General features: G+C 44.6%; 1 protein-coding gene across 2 annotated transcripts; it reads right to left on the reverse strand.

Moving 5' to 3' along the window:
• Window positions 1-664: 664 nt before the first annotated feature.
• Window positions 665-19,723, reverse strand: LOC138735414 (transmembrane 4 L6 family member 1-like). 2 transcript variants are annotated; one of them, XM_069883424.1, is made up of 6 exons: window positions 19,590-19,723; window positions 16,362-16,544; window positions 12,843-12,908; window positions 5,267-5,412; window positions 3,066-3,252; window positions 665-827 (listed from the first exon to the last, which is right to left on the reverse strand). In XM_069883424.1, the coding sequence occupies exons 2-6, from the start codon at window positions 16,530-16,532 to the stop codon at window positions 807-809; spliced, it is 591 nt and encodes a 196-aa protein (XP_069739525.1). In that variant the 5' UTR covers window positions 16,533-16,544; window positions 19,590-19,723; the 3' UTR covers window positions 665-806. The 2 variants fall into 2 exon arrangements, with proteins under 2 accessions (XP_069739525.1, XP_069739526.1); XM_069883425.1 differs by having other exon boundaries at window positions 16,362-16,541; window positions 19,590-19,719.
• Window positions 19,724-20,037: the final 314 nt, after the last annotated feature.

A 20,037-nucleotide genomic window follows, 5' to 3' on the forward strand; every position in this document is an offset into this window, starting at 1 on the left:
ATCTATTCTAGAACAGCCCTACAGACCTATGCGGAAATTCATGAGACTCCTGTACAATCTGGTGAGGGCAAAACTGGTGATGAATTTCTCCTCCTTTTTGCTAAACTGGACATTGCTAAATTCTTGCTCCAAACCCTTCTGTCTATGTTGACCCAAATGCCCCTCCAGGACTGCCACATCTCTCAGAAACTCCTAAATAACTGATTTAAAATTGCACAGGACTTTGTCAAACACGACAGCAAGCTACTAAATGAACACAAGGGGATTTGGCTGCAGGAGGCTGAAAACCATGTGCTTCAATTGCCTCTGTGGTGTCACAAATGCCACTCTAAATATTCTCTGCACATCCTGATTTGAATCTGTAAATGCCCAATTAGTTAACAGGACCAGACAAGTGAGCTCAAGGTGGAATTTAGAGGAGGTGGGATGTTATCTACAATCAACCAGAGCGCCTCCTTTGTGCAGCTGATAAATGTACACATTAATAGTGGTTCAGTTTCCTATATACACAAGAGGTAGAAGGGACCTGGGGGGCCCTTGTGTTTCATTCACAAGTACAGCAGTCAGGACCGGACAAATTACTATTTTGCCAGTATCTGAGATTTAGAAGGAATATGTAGAGACTTGAAAAATTGGAGTCTTGGATACAACACATTGACTTCATAAAAAAATCATTTAGCCCCATGAAACTCCTAAATATTTTAGGTTTTCTTTGTCATCCCCCCGCTAAATACAGCACAGTGCACTATCCTTCTTGTGTGTGAATCGGCATCTCAGGGCTTCTCTTGGCATCCCCTGTAGATCATTCACATTCCAGAAATATTTGTCTGAAAGGCAATGAATGAAATATGATTAATTAATATTCTAGAGGGATATCAGACTTACTGCAATCATCTTGTACATTGAAAATAAACAATGTAGAGGAAGCAGTGGTAATAAATGAAACCTGAGAGAGGTTTTCTTCTAGTTTTTAAAATGACATTCTTACTACTGTTGATCAATTGAAACCACTTCTTCTCATCCCTCTCACAGGTGCTGGGAGGTCACTATACTTTCTTAAAAAGCCTTTTTGAATAGGAACACAGCCATAGAATTTCATAGAATCATAGAATCATAGAATAACCAGGTTGGAAGAGACCCATCGGATCATCAAGTCCAACCATTCCTATCAAACACTAAACCATGCCCCTTAGCACCTCGTCCACCCATGCCTTAAACACCTCCAGGGAAGGTGAATCAACCACCTCCCTGGGCAGCCTCTTCCAGTGCCCAATGACCCTTTCTGTGAAATATTTTTTTCCTAATGTTCAGCCTAAACCTCCCCTGGCGGAGCTTGAGGCCATTCCCTCTTGTACTGTCCCCTGTCACTTGGGAGAAGAGGCCAGCACCCTCCTCTCCACAACCTCCTTTCAGGTAGTTGTAGAGAGCACTGAGGTCTCCCCTCAGCCTCCTCTTCTCCAGGCTAAACAACCCCAGCTCTCTCAGCCGTTCCTCATAAGGCCTGTTCTCCAGCCCCTTCACCAGCTTTGTTGTTCTTCTCTGGACTCGCTCCAGAGCCTCAACATCCTTCTTGTGGTGAGGGGCCCAGAACTGAACACAGGATTCGAGGAGAGGTCTCACCAGTGCCGAGTACAGAGGGAGAAGAACCTCCCTGGACCTGCTGGTCACACCGTTTCTGATACAAGCCAAGATGCCAGTGGCCTTCTTGGCCACCTGGGCACACTGCTGGCTCATGTTCAGTCACTGTCAACCAACACCCCCAGGTCCCTCTCCTCCAGGCAGCTTTCTAGACAGACTTCTCCTAGTCTGTAGCACTGCATAGGGTTGTTGTGCCCCAAGTGCAGGACCCGGCATTTGGCCTTGTTAAACCTCATGCCATTGGACTCTGCCCAGCGGCCCAGCCTGTTCAGATCCCTTTGCAGAACCTCCCGACCCTCCAGCAGATCCACACTTCCACCCAGCTTAGTGTCGTCCGCAAACTTGCTAAGGGTGCATTCGATGCCTTCATCCAGGTCATTGATGAAGACATTGAACAGGGCTGGACCCAGCACTGAGCCCTGGGGAACCCCACTTGTCACTGGCCTCCAGCTGGATTTCACACCATTTCCCACCACTCTCTGGGCCCGGCCATCCAACCAGTTTTCCACCCAGGAGAGTGTGCGCCTGTCCCGGCCAGAGGCTGACAGTTTCCGAAGCAGAACGCTGTGAGAAACTGTGTCAAAGGCTTTACTGAAGTCCAGGAAGACCACATCCACAGCCTTTCCCTCATCCAGTATCCGAGTCACTTTGTCATAGAAGGCGATCAGGTTAGTTTGGCAAGACCTGCCTTTTGTGAACCCATGTTGACTGGGCCTGATCACCCGGTTCTCTTGCATGTGCTTCGTGATAGCACTCAAGATCACCTGCTCCATGACTTTCCCTGGCACTGAGGTCAGACTGACAGGCCTGTAGCTTCCTGAGTCCTCCCTGCGACCCTTCTTGTAGATGGGCACAACATCAGCCAGCCTCCAGTCCAGTGGGACTTCCCCAGCCTTCCAGGACTGTTGGAAGATGATGGAAAGGGGTTTGGCCAGCACATCCACCAGCTCCTTCAATACCCTTGGGTGAATCCCATCCGGCCCCATAGACTTGTGGGTGTCTAGTTGGGCTAGCAAGGCTCTGACCACCTCCTCTTGGATCATGGGAGCCTCAACCCCCCCCGGGTTTGTACACAGACGGAACGACTTTCTTTACAATTAAAGACTGAGGCAAAGAAGGCATTAAGTACCTCAGCCTTTTCCTCATCCCCTGTCACTGTTGTTCCTTCTGCGTCCAAGGAACCACGCCATGCAATTGAGTACATCAATACATCACATTCCTCTGCTTTTCTGAAACCCCTTAGGATGGAGTTTTCTCTTACCACAATGTGAGGGAGAGAGAGACTGTGCAAATGTGACTATTCTGCTTCAGTTCCCTAGAGAATCTCATTCAGAGTCTGTGCAAATCTCTCTGCTCACGCACCAGAGCCTGAAAAACAGAAGTGGTAAGAACATAAAGCAGTCTGATAACGTTTACTGCATACCAACCTTTCTTTTCCTCATACATGAGCCACATATGAAGCCAGTAAGTCCACTGATGACTTGAATAAAACAAAGAACTGCTTCAATCACACCAATGGCCAGGAGAATAGAGAAAAGGGTGGTGTTCCAAAGGATGATGTTTTCAGGTTCTTTGCAAATGTTCCATGTTGTCTGGTTGAACAAATAATTTTCTCTGTGATAGGGAAAAATAATTGGCAACATATTAGAGAATAAAAATTTGAGACTGCTTTCTGTGTTACATCTTATGAACATGCAGAACAATATAAAGTGAGTCTCAGGTTCTACTACATTTGTTAAAAGCTGGTGATTGTCTTCATAATTCCCTACACAGAGGTGCGATTGACGACTAGGGAAGAGGCCGCATCTGTGCTTTGTTGCACACACAGGAATCTTGCTTTTGTTTGATGGTAATGCTAATAATTACAGGGAAAGGTCCGTAATGGTTTTAAAATGTGTCTCCATATTCTCCATTCCTGCTGTGGTGTCTCAGTCCAGTCCACCCACCATCTCTGTCTATGGCTTGAAGATCATGGTTGTCAATGTTAACATTAAAATGTCAGAGATTATTTTTGTTTTGCTTTTCAGAAGTAGGTAGAGTAGACGCAGTTCATTATGACTTAACAGATTAACATGGCATAGTTATCAAACACTTCCTTTTGATTCTGGTGGGAGTCACAGCTCAGCAGCCCTTTGAAAGCATGGTGCAAATTGCAGCTTGCATAACAGGCTACTGACAAGCACAACAGAAGAAACTCAGGCAGTTTGCTCCTTGGTCAAAGAGATGATGAGATGGAACGTAGAATCATAGAATAATTTGGTTGGAAAAGACCTTCAAGATTATCAAGTCCAACTGCACATGTCCACTACTAAACCATATTGTTGAGCATCTCATCTACCAATCTCTTAACCTCCAGGGATGGTGACTCCACCACTTCCCTGGGCAGCCTGTTCCAGTGCCTGATAACCCTTTTGGTGAAGAATTATTTTCTGACATCTAATCTGAACCTCCTCTGGTGCAACTTGAGGCCACTTCCTCTCATCCTATCACTAGTTACTTGGGAGAAGAGACCAACACCCACCTCACCACAGTTACCTTTCAGGTAGTTGTGGACAGTGATAAGGTCTCCCCTCAGCCTCCTCTCATAAGGTTTAGTCTCCAGCCCACTTACCAACTTCGTTGCCCTTCTCTGGACATGCTCTGGCCACTCAATGTTCTTGTAGTGAGGGGCCCAACACTGAACACAGTATTTGAGGTGCAGCCTCACCAGTGCCAACTACAGGGCAGAATCACTTCCCTGGTTCTGCTGGCCATGCTGTTTCTGATACAAGCCAGGATGCCAATGGTGTCTGTTCTGGTTCTAATTTCCTCTCTGTGTGATCTCATTTGATCCTTGTAGTCCTCCTGAGATACCTTCCCCTTCTTCCAAAGCTCATAAACCTTCTTTTTTTTCTGAGATTCACACAAAGCTTCCTGCTCAGCCAAGCTTGTTTTCTTCCCTGCCAGCTCATTTTTTGGCATGGGGACAGCTTGCTCTTGTGCCGCCAGGACTTCCTTCTTGAAGAGCATCCAGCCTTCTTGGGCTCCTTTGTCCTTAAGGATTGTCTCTCAAGGAGCTTTGTCAACCAGCCTTCTGAACAGTCCAAAGTCTGCCCTTTCAAAGTCCAAGGTGGCAGTTCTGCTGACCCAACTTCTGACTTCTCCAAGAGTTGAGAATTCTATCACCTCATGATCGCTATGTCCCAGGCATCCTCCAATCGTGTCATCTCCCACAAAGCCTTCTCTGTGCACAAATGACAGCTCCAGCGGGGTGCCTTCCTGAGTTGGTTCACTCACCAATTGTGTCAGGAAACTCTCTTCCACACACTCCAGGAACCTCCTAGACTGTTTCCTTTTCTGCTGTATTACACTTCCTGCAGACATCTGCAAAGCTGAAGTCTGCCACAAGAACAAGGGCTAGGGATCATGAGACTTCTCTCAGTTGCTTGTAGAACATCTCATCAGTCTCTCCTTCCTGTCTCGGTGGTCTATAGCAGACTCCCACCATGATACATGCTGCTTAGAGAAATGTGAATTTAGGTGGAGACTGGGTGGACCATCAGTTCACTTGGGAAAAATTTAAATGCTGTGAAAAGTGGGGGAGTGCCTAGGGAAAGTGGATCTGAAGCAACCTATAATTCATACTCACTCCAGAGTGTCGTTCCTGAAAGGGTAGAGGTATTCTCCATCACCCGTGTCACACAGAGGGCCCCCAATCAGCCCCAACATAGAGACGACTGCACAATATGCTCCTCCTGCAAATCCCAGCGCAGACAGGATCACTGACAGCAACATCTGAAAGGAAAAAGACTTTCAACATTACATGCACAGAGGCATTGGGTAGGTGGAAAGCTTGCACTGAATAGGAAGGAAAAGACCTTTACCTGTTTCTCACTATGTGCTGTTTGTGGGAATAAAAATTAGTTGGCTTTTTCTTAGTACTGCAGCTTTCTGAAATGTTAAAGGACTTGAGACAGTATTTGTTTTGCTTTTAAAAGTGGGTAAGTCCAGAGCTTTAATTATGCAGCTTTATACTTGAGCCATCAACTATAAAAAATCTGGCGGATCTTCTTTCAGGAAGCCAATATGAAAACAGTACTGGCTTGATGTGGCCCCTATCGTGTGCCTTGGCGTTTCCAGCTCTTCACCAAGAGCACCTTTCTTAGCCCTTGTATCAACAGAAACTAGCGAGCAACTACTGAACGAAGTATGAAAGCAACAGATGATGCAGTAATTGATTTTGCTAATTGATGAGGAATGCAAAAGAGCCTTTCTTTTTGCTGCTGTCTTCATTTTGAAACAGCATGACATGTGGTTACCACTGCTCATATTCAGAAATCTATTTGTGCTGCGTGTGGCAATGAACCAGTGGTGAGTTCTAATTAAATGTAATGTATCTCTAAGTTTCAAATTTGCCACTACTACAGAAAAGTTACTCTGTTTTGAGGTAGTTTTCTATTAATTGATGGGATGTATCTGATTGCTGTTTGTATGTGTAAGCAAGATTCTCAGGTGGGTGCTGCTGGTGGTGTATCTGGGACATGCCTCACACTAGTCATATTACCAGTATTGTCTGTTCACAACTCTGCAAAGAATCATAGAATCACCAGGTTGGAAAAGACCCATCGGATCATCGAGTCCAACCATTCCTATCAAACACTAAACCATGCCCTTCAGCGCCTTGTCCACCCATCCCTTAAACACCTCCAGGGAAGGCGACTCAACCACCTCCCTGGGCAGCCTGTTCCAGTGTCCAATCACCCTTTCTGTGAAATATTTTTTCCTAATGTCCAGCCTAAACCTCCCCTGGAGGAGCTTGAGGCCATTCCCTCTTGTCCTGTCCCCTGTCACTTGGGAGAAGAGGCCAGCACCCTCCTCTCCACAACCTCCTTTCTGGTAGTTATAGAGAGCAATGAGGTCTCCCCTCAGCCTCCTCTTCTCCAGGCTAAACAACCCCAGCTCTCTCAGCCGTTCCTCATAAGGCCTGTTCTCCAGCCCCCTCACCAGCTTTGTTGCTCTTCTCTGGACTCGCTCCAGAGCCTCAACATCCTTCTTGTGGTGAGGGGCCCAGAACTGAAAACAGGATTCAAGGAGCGGTCTCACCAGTGCTGAATCCAGAGGGAGAATAACCTCCCTGGACCTGCTGGTCGTGCCATTTCTGATAGAAGAAGAGAGAAGAAGCTCTGTGGAGTGGACTGACAAAGCTGGCGGAAGACCTGGGCTGGAGGCAAAGCAGCAAGACTACCTTGGAGTCAGGGCAGAAGTGTGGCGGAGGAAGCACATAGGAAACACTCCCATCCACAGCTTGGGTTTGAAGCCAAATACCTCAGGCCTTACATTTCCCTGTTGCCAGCAAATACCAGTAAAATCTAATAGCCCACAAGGAAGGCAGAAACCTTTGACTAATGCCAACTACTCTGCACTACAGAGCCCAATAGGAAATATCTACCATCCATGTTGCATGGTTATGACGTAGTTTCGAAAGCTATTCACTGTCTAAGCGTGTTCAAACTGGTGGATACAGTTTCCAACTTGCTAGCTGATGACACTGCTTTCTGTACAATCTTGTATGATGCTGGTGTGTGAATTGACTCATTCTGTCTGTCCTTCTGCCTATAAAGCAGTTAGAGGTTGCTGGGATTTCTTCTGAGATTTATTTCGTCATAACTGATTAATAGCTCTCTCTCTCTTTTTTTTTTTTTTTGCAAAGCTGGACACTCTTCTTGCCTTTATCTGCATGTTGGCAAAGACCTTTGTCAGCAAAATGTAGGTAATTTAGTATATTGCTCCAGACCAGAGTAGTACTTAGGTTATAGCTGGAGCACTGTCTCTCGTAATAAGATCATTAGCCATACCTCATGGTAAGGGTGAGTGACTGATACTCCGTCTGAAACTTCTGCCTACGCTGAACCACCTGTTTTCTCATTTACTTCAACCGTGCTATCTGCATCTTGGCTGAAGGATCTTAATTATGCTAATAATTACTTTTAGCATAGCGCAGCAGTATGGGACATCCCAAAGACAATTATGATAGAAAAAGTCAAACGGTCTTTTGCTACTTCTACATTTTATGACAGTGGTTGGCACTATTACTAGCAGTACTCATCAGCGTTATCTTTGATGGCTTTTCTTTGACACTTGTTTTTCTCATTTGAAATCTGTTGGCTGTATGACTAGCTCCATCTCACCTATTTCCTTTACTGTACACGTGATTATGTAGACAAAGACTACTTGTCACTGAAAGGGGAGCCTGAAGTTGCTGCAGCTGTTAGTTTGGCTCTCCTGGGTATTTTCTAGGCACACAGAGGCATTTTCCCATTATATCTACTCTTCTGGAGTCTTTTCTCAAAGCTTGTCCCATGTGCTATGGAAACCCAAGACTTTCATTAACCATCACATCATCTCAACCTTTCAGTGTTTCCCCTAGCTGCACCATCTTCATTTACCACTTTTTTTCCAAAATGTTTGATTTCCTCATTTGTATCTTCAGTTCCAATGTGAGGTCCAAGCTGGGATTCTTGAGTTTGTTGAAATAAGTTTCCCATGGTGTTGGCTTGTTGTCTACCTCTTGCAAAGGTTTTGCTGATAATTTTTGCTGATTTTCTTTTAATGTCCCCCCTGCTTTACCCTTCACACTCTTTGTCTCTGCTGAGCTGATGAAGACTTGTAGCATTCGTTCTTTGAGCATTTGCATCAACTGCTTAGGTGAAGTTACCAAGTTCCTCCTGCCCTGGCTTGTGCTGCTCTTTATTGTCCTGATTCTTGTTTCATGTACATTTCTTTTTTCTCTCTTTCTTTTCCTGGAGGTGTTGGGTTTGGTTTGGTTTTTTTTTTTGTGGAATTAATATCTTGGCTGGTTATCCTGATATCTTTTCTTATCTAGATTTGTTTGTCTGGAAAGCTGCTATGGCTATTCTTATTCTACTTAGGAAAGCTTAGAGAAAAATACCAGAGAATGTTTGTTGATGCAATGGCATAAGCTTTTTTTTAGGGAACTTTTTTTTGTGCCAGTGCTGTGGATGCTTTCAGGCATGCACATGCTAAGGTGCAAGATGAAGCTTTCTAAATATGCTACTTTACAAAATCATTACTCCATCATTCAAGGGCAAAAAGACATCTACATATGTTCTCAGGCAACAATTTAAAAAGGACTAATGAAAAACCTTACTCAATGCAGCACATAATCACTGTGAACTGGAGAACTCAATAAGGTAAATAAAAGTTAGTAATTAATATTACTGTTTTTGATACTTCAGCAGTGTGCAAAGGCTGTGGTGAAGTCTGAAACTATTAAACCAGGGATTGCACAAAATATATGTTGTAGTTTGAGGCAAATTAGAATCAGCTTTGTGACTAACTCAGTTGCTTTAAGTAACTTCATTTTTCTGGAAGGTAACTGCATGTGTTTTAGGTAGTGTTCTTCTCTAAAGTGATAACACAGGACATTGGTATGCAAAAAGGCTGATGCTTATACTTAACCAAGGCCATCCTTAAACTGGCGGAGAGGTGAATAGGACAGGTGACCCCAAACTGACCAACAGAGTATTCCATTCTATATACAACATACTTGGTATGCAATTAAGAGATCACAAGGGTCCTGCTTGCTTCTGTGATGACCAATGTCCAGTGAGGACCTTGCCTGTGTGGTTGTTCCTGATCCCAGATCTATGTGTTCCTGAATCCAGCTCCTGAGTCCAGCTCACCCCTAGCTTTGCAGTATTTTTGGTGATGTACAGTCATGGTGGGGTGGACTGGGGGTGTGATCTCCTATATTTGTATATATTTTATTACTTCCTAATTATTTTCATCATTATTATTATAATTTCATTAAAGCCGCAGTTTTAGTTTCTAACCTGCAAGTCCATTTCCTCTCATATCTGTCTGCTTTTCCCTGCAGGGCAGGGTGGAGAAGGGATTTTGGAAGTTCAGCTGCACAGTTTTAGCTGCCAAAATTTAGCCATGTGGTGCTAAACTGTGGCAATATCATAGGATAGATTTTCTATCGGGAGGAAAATGGTTATGTTCTGATTGAATAATGTTTCTGATCATTATTATTTCTTTAGCTTTTTTCCCCAATGAAAAGCAATGCTGAATATTCAGTATAAATTATAATTTTATACGCAAGGTCTCCAAAGAAGAAAGCTGGCCAAACTAGCCTTTGGATTAGCCTCAGGGTCCTGAGTAGATCCAATGTGGGCTGTTTCTCTGCCAGTAGGTAGACGCTGGTGGAAAATCCACCAAGAGCTGGGGACCCTGTACCAGGTCTACCCAGACCCACCTTGCAAGAAGCTCTGGCACTTTGGAAAGCTGCTGCCATCACGCATGTTTGAACAAGTCCAAGGATTCCTCTGCTCTCCAGCACCTGGTGACTCACACCATACACTCCCTGCCTTGGATATACAACCCATACTGTCAGAGCATCTGAGCAACATCTGTGATGGCGTTTGTGGATGCCTGTGCATTTCCTCCTGCTATCCAAAACAATTTCCTGAGGTTTCTTCATTGGCCTTCAGACCTCCCTGCAATACTCACCTCTTTTTGCTTGCTCGGAAATCACTCTTCCTCAGGAGCTGTTCTGGGAGAAATGGTTTGGTTTTATGTCATTCATAGCCACTCACTCCTTGCTTATGTCCCTGTCTCATCTGTGTTCAGGGATCTGAACAGGCTGGACCACTGAGCTGAGTCCAATGGCATGAGGTTTAACAAGGCCAAATGCCGGGTCCTGCACTTGGGCCACAACAACCCTGTGCAGTGCTACAGACTAGGAGAAGTCTGTCTAGAAAGCTGCCTGGAGGAGAGGGACCTGGGGGTGTTGGTTGACAGTGACTGAACATGAGCCAGCAGTGTGCCCAGGTGGCCAAGAAGGCCAATGGCATCTTGGCTTGTATCAGAAACAGCGTGACCAGCAGGTCCAGGGAGGTTATTCTGCCTCTGTACTCGGCACTGGTGAGACCGCTCCTTGAATCCTGTGTTCAGTTCTGGGCCCCTCACCACAAGAAGGATGTTGAGGCTCTGGAGCGAGTCAAGAGAAGAGCAATAAAGCTGGTGAAGGGGCTGGAGAACAGGCCTTATGAGGAATGGCTGAGAGAGCTGGGGTTGTTTAGCCTGGAGAAGAGGAGGCTGAGGGGAGACCTCAGTGCTCTCTACAACTACCTGAAAGGAGGTTGTGGAGAGGAGGGTGCTGGCCTCTTCTCCCAAGTGACAGGGGACAGGACAAGAGGGAATGGCCTCAAGCTCCGCCAGGGGTGGTTTAGGCTGGACATTAGGAAAAAATTTTTCACAGAAAGGGTCCTTGGGCACTGGAACAGGCTGCCCAGGGAGGTGGTTGATTCACCTTCCCTGGAGGTGTTTAAGGCACGGGTGGACGAGGTGCTAAGGGGCATGGTTTAGTGTTTGATAGGAGTGGTTGGACTCAATGATCCGGTGGGTCTCTTCCAACCTGGTTATTCTATGATTCTATCTCTGCTTTGAACCTCATTCTCTTTAAACCATAGGGTGACTTGTACAGCTGCACTCCTTTCCACCTCAAAAAGGCAGGCAATTTCTGCAGTCCCAGAAAACATCACTTTTAAATATATACTGTCCTCACTGGACGTCTTCTCTTGTTTGGTTTGAGTAGCTTCATCAGCTGGCCATCAGCTCATGATCAAATAGCACACAATCATACTACTTTCTCAACAATGTCTATTGTATTCCTCTATAACAGCAAATAAGGAAAAGGAGGGACAGTTCATAGGTAACCAGTTAGTGATGGCAAGGTGCAGACAGGATACCTGGCATTCGTGTGCTGCTGCTAGGAATGGCTCAGAGGGCAAAAGAGTGGTGCAGGGGAGCAAAAGAGCACTGGGAGTCGGCGAATGTGAGCTGCCAGATGGCATTGTGTTACCACTCTGCAGGCTGGGGGGATGAATCCAGCGACTCTGGGGAAGATTAACTCTTAGCTCTGTAATATTTAGTGCTGGGATGAAAGACAGAGGAGGGAGACCTGAGACGCTGTGTTAACTGAGCCCATTTCAGCGGGATTTCCCCTCATGACTTACCACATACAGTGGAGTGTGGGAACACCCACAACAGGGCTATTTTTCAGCCCAGCTTTCTACACCACTCAAAATGAGGAGAAGCAGTCAGCTCAGACACTGGGTTCTGGGTGCCTAGGCTCACATCCCAGCTCTGCAACTGGCTTACTTGGACATTGTTTGCAAATCCTCCTTCCTGTGCATGTGACATGTGGTAAAATCAATGTAATGACACAACCCTTGGGATGTACTTTCCGACATCCTAATGAAGAATGCTATTTTGGTATTATGAATAATGAATTAACTTAAGGAAAACATCTTGAAGAGGTAAAGGTCTTCTCATGGATCAATCTGAAAATTAATTAAAGAGTACAGAAGAGACACACATTATTGGGATCTCTCATTCAAGGCTGCTTCTGGGAAGGACGTAGACTGAAAAAAAATTTCTAGGTCAGTTTATTTTTGTTAATAATGATTACCTCACAGAACTCTGTGCATAGGGCTTGAGGATTAGTGGAGATGCCTTTATAATATGTTTTTTTTTGTAATATTCTTAATTATCAAGGGAAAATGTCTCTCTGGCCTTTTAGTGGATTACAGAGAGCCCATGTTGCAGTTTTATACTTCTTGTGCATAACACCTAGGCAAATGTGTGCTACGGGTCAAAGCCTTTCATGGGATCCTCAGTTCCAGCCATAGAAGCTCAGGCTTTTAGGCTGGGCCTGCAAAGGGAGGGAACTATCAGCCCCTACACAGGTAAAGAGGGAAGAACCTGTGGAAAAGAAAATTGACATCTAAGGGCATGGAGGAAACAGGACCAGGTGGAAGCAGAAGGAACAGGCATCTGTCTCAGTTTTTACGATCACCTGGAGCAGGAGGAAGATAGAGCCACACTTTACTTCATGTGAGTTGAGGCAAAATAGTTTCGTCCCCCTCTGCCCTCAGCAATGTGGCCAAGTACCTGCTCTGGTTGAGTATGATTTCCCTCATATCAGTGGCTGCAATATCATAACATTCTAGTTGGATAACTGAGCTCTCAGCCCCAGCCCAGGGACGCTGTAGATCAAGCTCTTCTTCTGCATTTCCCTGACACGGCTGATGATGGTGGTGTGATGGTTTGTCATTTTATGTTTCCACCTGCTTAGCAGCCATTTAGGAGCTATTGTGCAAACCATATCGTGCCATTTCAACACATAAATATCCACTTACCCCACACCTGTTAGCGCAACATCTTGCTCCGCCTGCTCCCAGCATCATGAATGCAGCTAAAATAACCTGTGAGAAGAGCACAAGCTGAATTGCTGTACAGTACTTCTGCTGTTTTCAAAGTCTAGGAGCCGGGGCATCACATTCCTCAAATGCAAACCACTTTCTGCCTCTTCTTTGTGAGTTACATCTGCTTAGTTGTTGGTGCTTGCTGAAGAATAACTCAGGAATAAGCATGTGAGTACAGCTAGAGCTGACTGGCAAGTTTCTAGTACAGAAACCTGAAGCTGGAGCTGTACTGCTTCTTTTCAGCAGTGTTTTGTTGTTTTTTTTTTTTTTTTTTTTTTCAGGAGCAGATGTCTCAGTTTTAAGAAAATAGAATTTCTGCTCAGAAAAGAATCATCATTGCAGTAAGAATTATGTCAGTTTAAATCTTCTGAGGGTTCTGCTCTGGATTATCATTGGGAAATCAGTCTTAAACATCCTGAAACACATTTGGCTTTGGTCCTTTATGCTAGGTTTCTGCAATACCTACAAAATGGACTTGACTCAACAGCAAACTCCCAGTTCATATCGGTTTTCTCTATTGTAATTATCAGGCAGAGCTGGACTGATACAATGAAGTCAGTAACCATGTGTCTCAGGATATAATGCCACCTTACAGAAGCAATCTGGAGATAGGAAAAGCTGTGTTTAGCTTGGTAGCTAGAGAGCAAGAAAGCTTTTGTGGGTCTAACAGTGCAGCCAAAGCACTCCTGCTGCCTTGCCTCTGCCCACCACTGCTTGTGTTGGCATCTCACGGAACAATGCAAGACAATGAGTATTTAAGAAAGTTGGAAATGGTCCCTATAAAGTTAATGAAAGCAGGAGAACCCCCCAAACAAACAAACAAACAAACAACAAATGTAAAAACACCCTGACTAGCTGTTGGAGAGATCTTGTCCAATGTAGGGTAGGAAGAGCAAAATGTCCATGGTGAAAGAAGCTCACGGAACTTATGTAGGAAGTGTGAACTTTTCTGTTAGACTATGGAGGACATTGGTATGAAACTTGCTTAGATTTGCAGGCCTCTAAATATATTTCAAAGGATTTGATCTGTGTTGCCTTTTATCCACACCCCAGAGGCAACCTCCAACATCCGCAGTTGTTGTAGGACCACGCCTGGAAGCCGGGAGGTTAAAGGATGTTCCTCTGCTTGGAAAGGAGTCAGCTCTCCAGCAATCACAGGTGGTCCCCAAGGCACTCTCAGCCCCAGCGTGCTGCTGCCTGGCATTCAGCTGATCCCTCTGCCCATCAAACCAACACTCCCTTTCCTCCAGGGCTGTCTTTCTTCTTTGGAGGTTTCCCATCTAAGCTATGAGCACTTTTGTGTTCTTTATTAGCCTGGCTCAGGATGAAGGATTTGCTTGACAGCTTTCTTTTTTTGCAGTGCCCGGTTATAAACACCTGCCTTTTGACAAGGTAATGACAAGTTGCTGGATTTGGCTGTTGTCAGTAAAATGAGGGCTATGAGTGAGCCAGAGCTCTGACAGCATTTCCTGATGTTGCGCATAGGCTCTCCATCAGGAAAGATGTTACTATGACATATGAAGCCATTCTTCCTGTATTTACACCCTAAACTTTTGAAATAAGGAAAGAGAAAGGTTTTCATGTCCTGTAAATCTCCATTAGAGAAGCAGTGGAAGGTGAGGAAAGGGCAGGGTGGCTGCTCAGCTGAAGATCGTGCTGATAATCTGAGTAAGAGTCTATGGATGAAGCTTCCAGGTGAAGGCAGGTTTTCCGGCTCACAGAGACAGGCAAGGCTGTTATGAAGTTTCCTTCACAGTCTTGGCTCCAGAGGCTGTGTCCTGCTTACAGGGGATATTCTTCAAGGTTGGGCAACCTGTTGGCATGACTTTCTTGAGTTTCCTTTTGGGAGAAGCTGGGTGCATCAAGGAACATAGATAGAATGGAGATAGAATATAGACCAGGCTTCAGTCATGGGGCAGCTTGCCCCTTGGTTAGCTCCCTACGAGGCTGTGAAACCACTCTTCATTTTTCCATGCTTCCAGCATCTGGAAAATGGAGACGATGATAATTCTTCCCTTCCCCTTCTCTTCACCTGTGGGCATTCATCATGCTGCTTTCTGGAAAACGTGTACACTCAACAGCATTGTTTGTGGATCAAAAATTATTCCTAATGTTATGTTTTGAAGGTCAATGCAAATTTTTCCTCCCGTCTCATTCTTTTCTCATTTTTGATGTATGCGGTGCTGGCCACAGACAAGCCTCTGTGGAAGCTTTAAAAGGAGGCACATTTTCAAGGAGCCTGTGATGCTCTCATGCCTAACCTCTGCCTTTCCTTTCATTGGATGCCAATGACTCCTGGGCTTGCAGTGATACAAATTTTCCATAGGTCTCTCATGTAGTTCCACTTCTTCCTTTAGGCTTCCTTCAGGCTTCCTTCCACACACTCACGCTTACGTTCAAGCTCAGTGTGAGTAATAGGCCCAAGTGGAAGCTGGAAGAAGAAGCAGGCAAGCTGCTGGTTGAGAACAATTTATTGAATGATCTTATACCACATTTCTGCTTTGGGAAATATGAGTCTGAGCCACATCCACTGTAGTTTCTCAGTAGATGTAAGCAGTAGCTGCATCATAGCCTGACTGTGAATGAGATTTGCTTTTTTAATTATTCTTTAACGTTCATTTTTTTGATGTGCAGGTAGCCAAGTTTGCACCAGTCTACCACCCATGTAGGCTGTGTAACAGTCAGTATTTGCCATAAGCATGTTGCTCGCTTAGCTTTATATCTACACTTGTGTAGGTAATTGGAAGACTGTAAAGGGAGCAGGCTTTCCAACGAACTGTGAAGATCAGTATTCCCAAATAAGTCCCCTTCTAGTTAAGGATATTCACATAAAAATGATCTTTCCTGAGTTATGGAATGTAGAATTGGTTATGGAGGGCAACAAACAAACCAGATCAAACTGTAAAGGAGACAAATGGGTGTGTGGGAAAAGGAATGTTTGGGATTTGAGGTATTGGCAGCTCCACATTCACTGAATGTTGTCTGGGTCTCTAACAAGCATCTGAAACATATTTCAGGTCTGCCCTTAAAGTTTTTTGTGAATTATGTGAGAACAAAATCAGTTAGAGGAGGAGTAATGGGGGGGTGTAGCCGGTAGAGAAAGCTCATCATTTCCAGCTGAGCTTAGGACCTCAGCGTTGCTTTTACTAATGGAGGCGCTAACAGTCGTGTCACTCTTGTCCATGGTGAGAAGTCAGTCCCATTGCTTCTTCCTGACTTGGAGTTCTGACATTTATTTCAGGAATACCTTATACTCCAATGATTAGGGACTTTTTAGCCCTGAGTGCACTTTCTCAGTCCTATACCCAACTTCCCAGTCAAGCTGCTCACATGTTTATGCAAAAAGATGTTGCTGTGACCTTTTTTGTTAACAGATGTTTTCTTAGCCCTGAATTTGAAAAAAACAAAACAAAACAAATTCCATAGGAAACAGTAGCAACACTTCTCTCTTACCAGTATCCCAGCTCCCAGAATCCCATGGAAAAACCAGACCAGATCGGTTATCTCGCTGAGCTGCAGAACCTGCCCATTGGGGAAGTACAGGAGGATGTTGGAGACTATGGCACATGCTGCCAGTGGGAAGAGAGTGATCCCAATGCACTTCGAACACTTCCCTGTGCACATGGTAGTTCTCTGCTGAGGAAAGACACAGGGAGTTTTGGGTTATCGCAGTGCAGGGAGAATGGGATTTCTGCAGCTTTCTTCTTTAGTGAAAGAAGAATCAGTTTTGAAACAAGGAAAGTTCCAGTTAAGACTCACACAGATAACCCTGTTCTACAGAGTCTGTTCCCTTCAGAGACTTTATTTTAAATAGAAATATTAAAAACAGGGATGTTAAACTGAATCCATTTAAAATTGCCAGGACTAAATGGTTTGAATGGTTGGACTCGATGATCTGGTGGGTCTTTTCCAACCTGGTGATTCTATGATTCTATGATTCTGTGTTTCTAAACATGTGGGTATGAAATGAACAGAGAATTCCATTTTAGCTGTTAATGGACAATTGTCTGTCCATCGAGAATGCCAGTAACACAGCCAGGGCTGCACAAATTGATACCCTGGTTGGCAGGCTTCCTGGTGGGGCTAAAGCCTTGGGGGGAAGGGGAGATGGATGCACTGGGTTGCCTGAGACTCCCGTCTTGAGAAGCTGATTTGAAATCTCTTACACTTAAGGTCTAGAAGAGCAGGAAATGACTGTGACGAATGCCATACAAATGTTCTTCTCTGCCTTGATGCTGGGCAGACCGAGGAGCCTCACCAGGGCCCCTACCAGCTGCATTTTCTCTATTTCAGTAAAAAAATACAGTCAGTAAGAACTGACGAAACTTTCATTACTGTTTCCTGTGGTGTGCTTTTTCTGCAAATATGGATAAATAAGACTGTAGGTTGCAGGGCTGTTTGGCACTCATCCTAAAATATCTGCAAAACTGGACGCATGTCTAATCCTGTGTCTGTTTGCTAAGGGCAGGTCACAAAGCCATCACAGCTCATTTTCAGAGATCTGCCATAATGTGTAAAGTGGCAGCTTAATATTTCAAAGTGTTCAGGTCCTTCTTTTAAAATCAAAGAATGGACATAATTGAAGCTCTGATTGAAAGGGATCTCTGCAGGTGGCAGTCTCTGACCTCCTGCTGAAAGGAGGACTACAACCAACATTAGGTCGCTGTGTCAGCCGTGACTTTGCACAGCTCAGCCTTGAAACCCCGCAGGGGTAAAGCAAGAACCATATCTGTGGGTGACCTCTTGCAGGGCTGCTCCACCTCCTTGGTGAAAAGGTCTTTACTCATGTCAAACCTGAATCTCCCAAGCTGTAAATGTGGCTGTTGATCCTCATTATATCATCTCCCATCACTCCATCATCTCTGTCACTCCCTTACAAATTTGGTGTAGGCTGCTATTAAGATCCCAATCCACCAAAATAAGCAACCTTGGTTTACACAACACACTCATTGTGATCTACACCTGAAGAGAAAGGGCTGATCAATACAAAAGTGGATCCACAGATATTTCTCCATGTCAGGATAGAAATTTCAGACTATCATAACCAAGACTATTGAACTTTCATGTTGCCATTAACTTTATGGCTTAAACTGATCTCAGCTCCTTAATGTTGTTTTATCGGAGTTTCACTCCAGCTCAAGTCTTTCAAATGTATAAAAACATAAAATGTCAACCCGTGGGCTTTGTCCCCAGAGAAAGGCGACAGCTTATGACAAAGGTGGCTTTGCTGTACCGGGCACTATTTCAGTATACACAACTGTGTTGCACACGCACACATGCAGCCATGCACGTGCAAATGCCTATGCTTGCTACATGCAAACAGTTTTTGTAATAACCAAGGCAGTAAAGAGTGAAATATCTCTCATTTTAGTCATGTGTGTTGGCTAATCCTGAAAGTTTTGTGACAGAAGCTGGTGTTGAGAAGGTATTAAGAGGGCTAGGAGTACAGAAATCGACTGAGGCTGGGATCCCAAGAAAAAAGCCCAGGTGAAAGACAGTATGAAGATATTTCAGAAAGCCAGAGACAGGCTGAAACTGGCTTCATTGACAGAACAAAGACAGTGAAGAGGTGAGGTAAGGCACAACGACAGCTCAATGTCCTCAGATCTCTTTGAGAGGGAAAAGAGAAAGACCTTATGAGATGCTCTATATTGCTGTGAGGTAGCTGAGACTGCCAGAAACTTCTGAATTTGCATTTCTGTAGCAAAAAAAATCTGTTGTTCTTTGCTGCTACAAGTTTCAAAAGAACATTATGCTTATATAACTTATCTTCTAAGCACTTCACATTATGCTTTTAAATCCAGCTTAAAAACAAGTTATCTGGCATTGAACTGTTCTGAAAGGGAACAGTTTTAATAGAGATGCTTCTTGATTTATGGTCATTACCTACTGTTGATATAGTGCCCAAAACTGGGAAGGGCATTTTGCAAGGCTCTGGAAAAAAAGCCCCAGCTCAAAGAGATAAAAATCTAAGCAGACGGACAATGTGGCATTGAAGGATGAAGTAGGGAGGGAGTGGAGGGAAACGGAGAGAATATCGGTATTTCACCAGCCTTTCTCTCAAATACCCAATGCATTTGCTGTTTTTCACACTGAATTTTACCTGTTTGCTTTCCCATCTCATTCCAACATTTGCTTTTCCATGTGTTTTCCCAACCTCACCTACTTCCCCCTCTCCTAGAGAAGCAAACAAGCACAGGCACAGCCTGACCTCCTTCTCCAAAAGCTAAGTCTTGTAGGTGAGTTATAAATTCTCTTCTGCATCTTTTGCACGTAGCCAGAGGGCCCAATTCTTGGCCAGTGCAAAGAAACATGACGCTGCTTTAGCTGGAAGAACAGGGGTTTACAGCCCATTCTCTCTGACCTACCTTAATACCACTTCAAACTGCAAAGAGAACTTACCTAAACATCAATCACCAGACCTAGCGAGTGCCTCTACCACCAAAATAAACGCTGCTGTGCTGCCTTCGTACATCAGAGGATCTGACTGTGCTATTACAGCTTAAGAAAACACTCTGAGTTGCCAGAAGCACTCAAAACACTTTGTTAATTCAGCAAACAAAAGCACTTCCTACAGCTTTGTTAAGCAAGGCAGCTAGAACAAACTTCTAATTTTTAACTAGGGTTTTAGAAATGTCTTCTTTTTAATGCTGAGGGAAGCAGGTAAGTACTTTCTCTTACCTTCTGTCTGGGGCTATGATGGCCTCCAGGTTCCAGAGTTCCCCACAGCCAATTCCTCTCTCCTGGAGTGTGGCCGCCTCAGGGAGGCACAGAGAAGTTTTCAGGCAACGACCTCAATTAAACAAACAGCTGTTTCTCTCTGGAGAATGAGGAAATACCCCAAGTTATCCCTGGTTGGCCAGAGCAAGGTTGGCATGCCACCCAATATTATTGATTATTTTAAGGCAGTGTTCCAGTGGTCAATGCCTCGGCCCCGCAGGACACGCAGATTGGAGCAGCAGAGACCTTTTTACTACCACAACCATTTCAACTGTGACTCGTTTGGCAGAAGAGGAGAGTCAGGAGATGACAGGAATGCAAGCATGTGAAGGGGAGCAATGGGTGCGTGGCAGAAAATGTGATTGAAACACAAGGTGGTGGCACAGCAAAGTACAACAGTTGGTGTGGA

This window comes from Phaenicophaeus curvirostris, chromosome 1 (genome assembly GCF_032191515.1).
Source record: "Phaenicophaeus curvirostris isolate KB17595 chromosome 1, BPBGC_Pcur_1.0, whole genome shotgun sequence".
Lineage (NCBI taxonomy): Eukaryota > Metazoa > Chordata > Aves > Cuculiformes > Cuculidae > Phaenicophaeus > Phaenicophaeus curvirostris.